The sequence below is a fragment of the Phyllobates terribilis genome, unplaced genomic scaffold (assembly GCF_046119375.1).
Source record: "Phyllobates terribilis strain yellow unplaced genomic scaffold, ASM4611937v1 Scaffold_1__5_contigs__length_1240528914, whole genome shotgun sequence".
In the NCBI taxonomy this organism is placed as follows: domain Eukaryota; kingdom Metazoa; phylum Chordata; class Amphibia; order Anura; family Dendrobatidae; genus Phyllobates; species Phyllobates terribilis.
The window spans coordinates 35,319,120-35,330,878 of record NW_027362761.1 but is presented as its reverse complement, the minus strand read 5'-3'; the positions used below and the strand labels follow the sequence as shown (position 1 = coordinate 35,330,878).

The following is an 11,759-nucleotide window of genomic DNA, read 5'->3' as shown; positions in this document are numbered from 1 at the left end:
CCCAGATGAGCGGGCGAGAGTCTCTGGATAAGCGGGTGGTCACAGCACGTGACAGCAGAGCCTCCAGGTAGGCTAACGGACAGGCAGCAGATGAGCGCTCCCAGGTGAGCGGACAGGAGTCACTGGACAGGCAGGTGGTCACAGCACGTGACGGCGGAGCCTCCAGGTAGGCTAGCAGACAGGTAGCAGATGTGCGCTCCCAGGTGAGCGGGCAAGCTGGTCCATAGACAGACTGACAGGAGTTGGAAGGCAGACCGTCGGACCTCAGGCAAGCAGGCAGGTAGCTGAAGTGCGCTCCCAGGTGAGCGGGCAAGCTGGTCCTTAGACAGACTGACAGGAGTTGTAAGGCAGACCGTCGGACCTCAGGCTAGCAGGCAGGTAGCGGAATATCAGGCAGGAATAAGACAGCAAGCTGGCAGGAATCTGGCAGGTATCTGGCAGGTAACTGGCAACGGGACCTGAGGGCTGAAGCAGAGTAGTGAACAGTGCAACAACATTGCTCGGGCACCTCCATTTTGGAGGAGGTGCCTTATATATGGTGAAGTCCTCCGGCCATTGGCCGGGGACTCCTTAGGACGGCGCGCGCGGCCCCTTTAAGAGGGAGAGCGCGCGCGCGCGCCCTAAGCACAGTGGCCGGGAAGGAGCGCGCGCTGCCAGCAGAGCGGGAGGAGGACGCCGGGCACGGAGCAGGGAGGTGAGGGGAACAGCGTCCCTGCCTAGCAGAGGGCAGGGACGCCGGCGCTACAATAACAAATTTGTTGTTCTTATATTTTTAACTTCTTTTGCACAGGAAAACTCATTTTGGGGGAAAAAAAATATATAAAGTATATATATTTATTAGTAGGCCTCCATCTGCTTTGGCAACCCATTGGTACCCATTGTTGACCCCGGACTGTCTTAACACTATTTGCTTTACAATTCTGCCTTTAACTCCGTTCTCCTGACATTATCCCTCACTTCTGACTTTGTCCTTTTACCTGCCCTCTGTGGTTTTGACCCAGTTTATCAACCCTTCATTGCTACCTCACTCCACCAGTCAGCAGCTACTCCATGGTCATAAAGCAGAGGATCTTGTTGTAAGTCCAGATCTTTGTACAGGTTCTTAAGCTAAGAGGCTTGAGCAATGTCTGCCTGTGGAAGCCCTATTAAGAACTGCCAGGCTTTCATATACAGTTACCATAAAAGATAGGTGAGACACAAACTGTAAATTTTTTAGAATCATCAATAGCTTTATTCAAACCCTTCTGTTACATTTATTGTATTTAAAATAAAGTATTTATAGCAATCATTAAAAATAATTGAATCGTATGCATGTATCATTCTTTAAGCTGAAGATATCTCCTTGAAAATGGCTAGTGTGCTAAAAAAAAAAAAGAACAGTTTAGTGCAAATATACAGTGGCTGCATCAGATATGAGAATAGGCATAGGTTTTTTTTTTCCAATATTCTCAAGACTCTAGTTTATTGTCCGTCCTTTTTTAGGCCTCATTCAGACATTGGTGATTATTCTCATACACAGAAAAAAACGATCGATTTTCAGTATTATGCACTATATTTTGATAAATGTGAGTTTTACCATCAGTTTTTGATTAATAATTCTTGAATGCACAAAAAAAAAAAAAAATTGCAAAACTTCTTCCACCCATTACAATGTTAAAAGCAGACAGCATCCATTGACTTGTTTGACTGATATTTTTATGCAACTTCATAAAAAACATTGTAAGAACACTTCTGTCAATCACGGACATCTGAATGAGGCTTTAGTCTGTACTGGTAAAGAAAAAGTCCAGGTAACGCACCAACAGGGTGCACAGATCACATGGTCTGTGTGAAGCAATAAAAAAACAAAACAAAGAGATTCAAGCTCCAACGATCCGGTGAAGAAAAAATTGTTTTTCATTGAATAATCCACGAACAACAAGGAAGTACAGGCAGAACAAGAATGCAACACATTTCAGATCAACTATGTTCCTTCTTCATAGGAAATTGAATTAATTTGCGTGTACTTGTGTCTTTCTTGTTGTCCGTGGATTATTCAGTAAAAGTCGATTTTTACTACAGTGGATCGTGGGAGCTGGAATCTCTTTGTCTTATTTTTTTAGTTTGTACTAGAATCAAAGGATGTGTCATTATTTTAAATCACTTGTCAAGCACTTATCCCTTTTCAAGTGCACAGGAAACAAAAGCTAGATCCCTGGAGTTTCAGAACTATTCTTTCTCCTTAAAGTTCCTTAATCCAATAATCCACATCTAAGTCAAGCTGTCCTTTTTCCTTAACAGTCCATTTCTCCTTTTTCTTTTTAAAGTAGATTGGTCTTGTACTATGAAGAAAATTAATAAAGTGCCCCTAAATACATCCAACTGTTTAAGAAATGATCATTTAGATTGGAGGAGTTGACAATATATTAGTAATTAAACCTCATTTGCAGCCACATTCATCAACTACCATATCCTCATAATGTCTAAGTACAACATTGTCATTATTGTCATAATAAAGCATGGAGATGGGTGAGAGCTTAATTGGAGCGCAGCAGGGCAAGGGTGTAACTTCTGGCTCTATAGAATGCACCAGAGTCTGCAACACCGCATGGTTGGTGCCCTTCAGCATCTCAGTCAGTGGATAAGGGCACTCTCCATGGCAGTAGTTGGCCATGTAACCACGAGGGGCAATAACCCAGTTCTGCCATCCTACATCCTTGAAGTCAATGTACAGTCTCCTCTTTTTGCAAATATTGCTGGGAGTTGGCAATAACGGTTCCTCACTTCTTTTGGTACGTGGTCTTTTGCAACTGGTGGGATCAAGTGACACTGTAAGCAAAGATGCATGGATGAAAGAATAGATTTGATCACAAGAGGAAGAAACATGATTCTCCATGCTAGTATTACCATTAGCAAATATTTCCAAAATGAGTCCCATGTTGTTGTTTTTGTTGGTCCAATCTTGTGTCACCTTTGTGAGATTGAAAGAAAGAGACTTATGATGAAGGCGAAATGACTGAGCAAATAGCAGTTTTCTATTGGTGTTGTGGTCTCTCATGCTCTTTAAGGCCATGTGCAAGGGACGGTAAAGTTGAAGCTGAAATTCCTGGCCTTGATATGTGTTGTGCTTGAACTTGATTTCTAGTTGGCTGAGTGTCACTTGTTCTTTTGCTTCTACCACAGAAAGGTCAAAGAAAAGATGTTTTTTGAAGCATAACGATCCATGAGACATATTGCTAGAGATCAAAGGCCCTGTGAAAGAAAAAATAAGACATTAGACATTGCTGGTTTTGTTAGTATTCTATTTAGCCAAATGATAGCTCATTTACTTTATAATATAGACTGTTATCTTTATGGACTCAATAAAACATACGTGTCAAACTCTGGCCCGTGGGCCAAATCTGGCCCGCAGGGTGATTATATTTGGCCCACAACACCAGAACCACCACCCCTATTGTGGGGCCATTATTCTGCATGAAGGACTTTGTAGGGTCCATTATACTGTATGGAGGACTATGTGGGGCCCATTGTACAGTATGGAAAGCTATGTGGGGCCATTATACTGTTTGGAGGACTATATGGGGCACATTATTCTGTATGGAGGACTGTGTGGGGTCCATTATACTGTATGGAGGACTATGTGGGGCCATTATACTGTATGGAGGACTATGTGGGGCCCATTATACTGTATGGAGGACTGTGCGGGGTCCATTATACTGTATGGAGGACTATGTGGGGCCATTATACTGTATGGAGGGCTATGTTGGGGCCATTATTCTGTATGGGGGACTGTGTGGGGTCCATTATACTGTATGGAGGACTATGTGGGGCCACTATACTGTATGGAGGACTATGTGGGGCCCATTATTCTGTATGGAGGACTATGTGGGGCCATTATACTGTATGGTGGACTATGTGGGGTCATTATTCTGTATGGATGACTATGTGGGGCCCATTATTCTGTATGGAGGACTATGTGGGGCCCATTATTCTGTATGGAGGACTATGTGGGGCCATTATTCTGTATGAAGGACTTTGTGGGGCCCATTATTTTGTGTGGAGGACTATGTGGGGCCATTATACTGTATGAAGTACTATGTGGGGCCCATTATACTGTATACTGGTTGGCCCGCGACTTTGTCCAAGATATTCATTTTGGACATTTGTGTGTTTTGAGTTTGACAGTCCTGCAATAAAACAAACATTACACGTGGCATTAGGGAGTCCCTAAGTCTATATAAATACAAAATGGGTGTGGAAAATATTTATGCCTATTTCAGTTAATAGTCCTATTAATTGAATGATATTCCAAAGGGTACAAAACTATCCTTTTCTTTGCTAGCAGCACTGCTACTTGGATATTATTATTATGCATTGCTTATATGGTGCTATCATATTCTGCAGCGCTTTACATACATTATCATCACTGTCCATATTGGGGTCACAATCTAAATTCCCTCTCAGTATGTCTTTAGAGTGTGGGAGCAAACCAGAATACCCAGAGGAAACCCACCCAAACTCCTTGCTGATCTTGCAGATCTCCAGGGGTGGGATATAAACCCAGGACCCCAGAGATACAAAGCAACAGTGCTAACCACTCAGCCACCGTGCGGCCCTAAAATTAATAAATGATAAATGAAGCCAAGCAGCCCTGAAACAAACTATATCCAACAGTCTCTAAGGGTAGGCTCATAATAGATAATGAGCTTCATTGCTGCAGCCATATACAGTAGTTCATTTATCTACTGTGTAGTATTCTAAAAACAGGGTTATACTGTAAGTATCCAAGGAATTGTATATTTAGTGTAAATGATAAAAAAAAAAAACGCCGCTCTTGTTAGTTTTGTTTCTTGCATGAAAATCACAACACTAAACAATAAGAACAAAATTTACTGGAAGATCAAAATAGATAAATTCATCTGATATTGGGATAAAGAACAGTTAATTATGGATACAAGATAACTGGACAGCATAGCATGCTAATACCTAATATGCACAACATTTATCACAGTATCTCATGCTGCTTGATACATTTGGCTCATTAGTAGATCCAAGACAAATGGTCTGTAAGATATCCTATTTATCCTATTAAAAAAGTGAAAACATACTTGATGTCAGCAGTACATACTGGGGCTCCCGATAATCACCTATTGTATAGCTATTAATCTGCTACAATACAAGAGCCTTGATATAATATTATGCTGCTCCAATGCTGTCAAAGGTATAAACATTTAAAAAGGATAGGAATTTCTTTTATCTAGTCAATGGACAATGGGTAAATATTTATGCAGTTAAAAAAATCTTACTGATCGCTTTATGCCTGATTTATCAGTTCTTTTCATTTTCTTCATTCTGCTGTACCATGTTGTGACCTTCACTCTGACTACCTAAATCATATATTGCCTTCAATATCATGGAATCATAGAATGGTAGAGTTGGAAGGGACCTCCAGGATCATCGTGTCCAACCCGCTGCTCAATGCAGAATTCACTAAATCATCTCAGACTGATATCTGTCCAGCTTCTGTTTGAAGACGTCCATTGAAGGGGAACTCACCACCTCTTGTGGCAGCCTGTTCCACTCATTCATCAATCTCACTGTCAAAACGTTTTTTTTCTAATATCTAATCTGTATCTTCTCCCAATCAGTTTCATTCCATCGCATCTCGTGTTTCAATTTGCAAATGAGAATAAGGATGATCCACCTATACTGTGACATCCCTTCAGATATTTGTAGACAGTTATTAAGTCTCCTCTAAGCCTTCTTTTTTGTCAGCTAAAAAAGATGGATTGGAAGAAAAAGTATCTATGCATTCCTATGAGAACCAAATCTCCTTGGAGTGCATAGTGACTGGCTCCTAGTCCATTCTCAAGATATTGTATGACTTGGATAGTTAATGTGGATTGCATGCTCCAACCAAATGAACAAAACAGAGCTGATAAATTAGAAATAAAGAGATCAGTACAATTTACAACTACACAACTATTTACCTAATGTCTATTACAAATGGGACAAAAGAAAAAAATTGTTTAGCCTCCATTTACAATTAGAAGAAAAACTTTGGCTTTAAAAGTAGTATGCTCCTACAAATATCAATAATTACATCAATTAGAAGCTACTAGAGATCTGCATAACTTTAGAAAATACTCTTTTGGTCAGGTGCTCATTTACGGTGGGTGCATCCAAGTTTACAATAATTTACAGTAGTATATATCTTTTCCTACAAACATTATCTCATTTGAACTTTTTAGGCACTCATGGAATACAACCGGCTAGATGTTGATGGAAAAAAATGCATACATTTACTACTTCCATTAAAAGTGAGGTCCTAATATTGTGTAAATAGTTCAAGTATAATTATTTTCCATCGTTTCCACTCACCTTGATCTCTGTAGGATCTGAGAATATTTCCAGGTACTTGAAACCCCTCCATTCTGCATGGATTATTTTCATTTATGCCCTTCTCAAAAATTTTCCAAAGTGTGTTGGGAACAGGACCTGGAGCTACAGGTTTAGGTCGTCCATTCAATCCCAAGGCTTTGAGAAGCATCTTCTCTTGGAATGGCAGCTCAGAGCAGTCAACCAGCAAAAGATAGGATATCAGGCTAGAAATGGACAGCAGAAATGTCTCCATGGTGAGCTCTGTCAGTGGTCTACTGGTTTCCTGTGGACCAACATTCTTAAATACTCTCAAAAACAGCCATGTGTGAAATTTGTCAGCTTCTTGGAGCCAGTAGGAGGTGTTAACAAACCATCATCCTGTCTCCTTCTTTTAATGCAAATATTCACATTCCATGAGCCAATCTTAAACTGCTAAAATTTATTTAATCTATATTAAAAGTATACTTTCTATAGTCCCATTCAACAAATATTCATAATGACAAGTCCTGATAAGACATCAGTTTGGAAATTAATATATATATGCAAAATATCATATATAATTATAGTGTGCTATTTGAAATAATTGTAAATAGTTTATACTTCCATTATTAGGCTATTTAAGTAAACTAAGCAATGGTATGATGGCAAAGTGGAGACAGACAGAAACATTGCAAGAATTAACAGTCATATGGCCTCCATATCCATAGTGCTATAGGACTAATAATAACAGATACCAATTCTGTTAGAGCAGGTGATTTAAAAGCTAAGCTAAGGGTTCATATACAGGCGCAGATAATCGTTTAAACGATGACTGATGTGCTCGTAACTCAAAACTAGCAAACAACATCAGACAAGTGTTTATACAGGACGAGAATTGTGAATAAAATGGTTGAATTTTATTCACAATTCTCCTCCTTTTTGTTGGTCTTATTGTTAAATAAGTGAGCAATTTCCATTGCATAGGAAATCTTCTAAAGATTAACGTGAATACCATGATTTTGCAATATATAGTAAAAGTGATCAAACTATCGCAGATTCAGGGGACTAAAAAATAATGTAAAAAAAACAAATAAAAATGTTTTTAAAAGTACAAAAAAATATATATGTAAGTTCAAACCACCCCCCTTTCCCCTCTTTAAAAATAGAGAAAGGAAAAAAAGAAAAGCAACATATTTATTATTGATGCGATCGTAAAAAGTTTGATCTATTAAAATATGAAAGTAATTAACCCAATCGGTAAACTCCGTAAAAGAAAACTAAATGCCAGAATTGCGTTATTTTGGTAAGCTCACCTCCCTAAAAAATGATACGCAATCAGAACATTGTATGTACTTAAAACTGGTATCGATAAAAATGTCAACTCATCGCACTAAAAACAAGCCCCATTAACAGAAAAATAAAAATGTTACAGGTCTTGGAAAATGGTGACACAAAGCAAAAAAATATTTTTTTGCAATATTCTGAATATTTTCATTACTTAAATAGAAAAAAACGATACATGTTTGGAATTATCATAATAGGATGAATGTTGACAATTGTGTTTCCAGGTCTTCTTTACCGCACAGTGAATGCCGTAAAAACAAAACCCCAAAAACTATGGGGGGATTGAATTATTTTTTCCCCATTTCATTACACTTGGAATTTTTTTCTTGTGTTACAATATAACATTTTTTGGTCCAAGGGCTGCAATGCCATACTGAACCAATCCACAAAAAATTTAAAGGGGTACGTACATATATACATAACCAGAAATTTAAATATTTGAGGAGGATTTGGGGAGATTCCCTTCCATTTCTGCTGCAAAAAATAAATGTGAACATACACTAACTTTCACTGTATCTTTGGAGCAGAAATTGAGCAGAATCTCTCCAAATCCTCCTCATAATCTTAAAACTCTAAATTTTGAGGATTTTTAAGCTTTAACATAGCCATGAAGCACATTTTGGATTCCTACATTTGTACAATATCAGAAACACATCAGCACATGAATGCAGCACCAGAACCACTGTCAGTACATGAATAAATCAACAAGCTTAGCACAGCAATCAATTGCAATGTCATGTCAGCCCCGTGTACAATTGTATCACATGAACCTACAACTCCCAATATGTCTTTAACATTGTTAAGGAGATACTGGGAGTTGTTAACAGTCATCATCAGACAGTGGACTATACAGGAACCACAGGTGAATCCTCTCTGATTGGAATAGTTCCCATCCCTTTTTGTCTCCATGTAGCACAAACATCATGATGAGATTTCATGCCCAATGCTCTTCTCCATCTTCACCCCGACTTTTTGCACTTAAAAATAAAAGCACCATTATACTGCACCATAAATAAAAATATCTCCCATGCTGTGCCCCTGAATAAATAATTGCCACTCACTGTGCTTCCTGCACAAAAAAACCCTACACTGCTCTTCTCCAAAATATCCCCCCCCCACACTACCCCTCTGTAAAATGTGCCTCCCCTCTTTAACAATTGCCTCCCCCCCATTATGAGCCCTCACAGTAACATTAACCCTCTCAGTCCTCATCCACAATGATAAAACATTTCATCTTTGGCTCCCTGATAGAGCACTTACTGTTGCTGTCTCCGCTTCTCTGCGGCACTTCGGTGCTGAGGTATCAGCAGAAGTGTGATTAAGTTAGCAGCAAGCTGACCCCATCATACTGTTGTACGTCAGAGCCGGGGCTGACGGGCGCTCCTCTGACCCAATTCCAGTGCCACAGTGTTCAAATGTATTTGCGTCTAAAAGAGGCAAATACATTAGAATATAAGAAGAAGGCAGCGTTGTCTCCTGGACGGCTCCGCAGGCCGCACCACATCCTTTGGAGGGCCATATGCGTATGTGGTGCAGGCCTGCATTAAATGGTAAAATAAATGGCGCCATGCAAAACTACAACTTGTCCTGTGAGAAAATAATCCCTAACACATCTATGTCAACAGAAAAATGAAAAAATTATGTCTCTTGAAATAAGATTAAAAAATAAAAAGGTGTAAGGAATCTTTGTCCTACATGCTGTATGGATGCTTTCTTTATAATCATGTCAGTAGTACAAGTGTACAATTCTTTTGTCTACATAGAGTTATTATAATATATTTTGGTTATAGGATTTTAGTGGAAGTTCTTTATTTATACCAGAATAAAATGGGCAAAATTTTATATAAACACCTCTAAATTAAGTTTATACAATCTGTTAGCAACCACAAGCAAATGCCTTTTTCTGTAACAAAAATCTAAGGTTAATTCATTACAATTCAGCACAGTCTGCCCTGAAAAACATAGTAGGATCTACAAATATATTCAGCTGATTTGACCAGTTTGTCCATTGCAATCAAATATGATAAAAGTACGAATGACAAACTACAATATTCCTGAATGTATACTAAGGGAGGCTTAGAATCTGGTGGTCTGGTTTGCTCATGTCTAATTATAATCTTTTACTTTTTAATGATTGCTGAAGTAGATACTGAATTTTCCTAATTATATGGTGATGGGATTATACGCTTTAGGGTGAATTTGATTAATAAAAAAGGTGGTAATTTTGTTGTTTCCTTAGACTAATGTAAATGAGTTCCCCAATTGTTTCTCTGCCAACCAGCTGTTAACATGTCACTTCCATTGATACTGACCCTGGGTACTGTAGAGTTGAGTTTCACACCAGATAAGAGGTTTTCTGAGAGGTGGCAAAATTGTGACCCCCTGCTGATACCTTCCCTGCTTTGTAACCCAAATGTGAAACTATCACTTCTCATTGTTTTGAGAAAACATAAACTATCTCTCTCTTTTTCTTTTAATGAGTTTGTTAGGTCTTTAATTTAAGCAAGATACTAACAAGTACAGATTATTGCTACAACTCAAAACATTTAAACATTCTCATTGTAAAGGAATAAAACAACCTAAAGGATAAAACATTTTACGTAAAATTGGTTGTTCAGGTATCATGATCATTGTTTTTGTTTATGTAATTTGTAAATGATTTGCCTCCGAGAATTGGCCCATGAGATTGCGATAGGTCCTATAATAAAATGTAACACACTCTTCAACATTCAAATTGCAACACCAAGAAGGAAAAGTCATGGATTTATGGAAGTCACAGGATGGATAGACGTGTTGATATGCAAAGATATGAAAATGCCCCAAAAAAATGAAAACAACAATTTGAAAACATCTCAATTTATTCAGTATTGAGTATGAGCACATAAATACACGCACTTACATGCCTTATCATGCCATCAGTGAGGCTATTAATGGTTATCCCAGGAAGGTTCTGCCACACTGAATGCACTTGGGAACAGAAATCTTCATGATTCGCTGCTTTAAACCCTTCACGACATGTGACGTTCCTACTAAACATGGTCAGGAAGCGGTTCCGGCCATTGAAATATAGGCATGTCATGGCTATCATACAACCACTGTGACTGAAGGCAAGGCATGAAGGTACTTGCTGTTTCTGACAGCAGGGCACCAGGACTCATTGCCACGAGGTGGGGTGTGCACCCCCACCTTGCAACGACGATTGTTGCGATATTGGCTGTTCAATTCTGAACAGCCAGTATCAGTGATTTTAATGTTTCGGCAAATAGAATTGCCTGAAAACATTAATGTCCAGCTATGATCGTTGCTGTAACAGCACCAATCACAGGCTAGTGCTAGGAAACAGCAGTGTCAGCAACCCCAACACTGATCAGTGATCAGACGATCAGTGAGCAGGACATCCATTTAGAAATAGTAGTTTCAGAATTTTAGTGGAAAATTCTTGTAGTACTTATACTACATGTTTTTTCTACTAATATATAGAATCTAAATTACCATCAGATAGTTGCGGGAGCTCAGTAATTTTTACTGACATCTGTTTACTAATTATACTTTCAGAATTTTTGTGGAAAATTATTGTAGTAATTATACGACAGTTTTTTCTACTGCATAGAATTATGATTAGTGTAATTTAGTTGCGGGCGCTCAGTAATAGTTTTTACGGTCATCTGTTTAGTACGTTTTTTTTTATTTTACCAAATTTTTATATTTTTCTTTTTCTTTTTATTTCTAGATTCTTTTCGTCTATTCTTTTTTTAGATTCTTCTATTCTTTCTATTCTTTTTTTCTTTCTTCTATTCTAAATGTAATAAATTAATAAAAAAAAGTTTACACCTAACACACACCTAAATATAATTTTGTACACACACACCACCCACATGAAAAATAAAATGTCCCACTCTTCCCAAACATGATATTCATCTTCATGGGCTTATGAGAGCGGTGATCACATGTTACCATATTTATCTGATATAAACAGCCCATCTGTAATCAGCTGGATGTGTGGCACCCCAGGGGTCTGGTTACCACAGTAATAGAAATATTACGTCTGAGAGCAGGTGGAAGGTTTCCTGGTCAGG

At 38.5% G+C, this 11,759-nt stretch overlaps 1 protein-coding gene across 1 annotated transcript; it reads right to left on the bottom strand.

Annotated features, from left to right (window-relative positions):
* Window positions 1-2,419: 2,419 nt before the first annotated feature.
* LOC141165688 (derriere protein-like) lies at window positions 2,420-6,613 on the bottom strand. The gene is made up of 2 exons (XM_073651505.1): window positions 6,361-6,613; window positions 2,420-3,231 (listed from the first exon to the last, which is right to left on the bottom strand). Exons 1-2 carry the CDS (start codon window positions 6,611-6,613, stop codon window positions 2,420-2,422), a joined length of 1,065 nt encoding a protein of 354 aa, XP_073507606.1.
* Between the last annotated feature and the right edge of the window lie 5,146 nt (window positions 6,614-11,759).

Coding starts and splice junctions, on each gene's coding strand:
- LOC141165688 (XM_073651505.1), bottom strand. CDS start 6,613: ATGGAGACATTTCTGCTGTCCATTTCTAGCCTGATATCCTATCTTTTG. Junction 3,232..6,360: donor CAGATCCTACAGAGATCAAG/GTGAGTGGAAAC, acceptor TTTCTTTCACAG/GGCCTTTGATCTCTAGCAAT.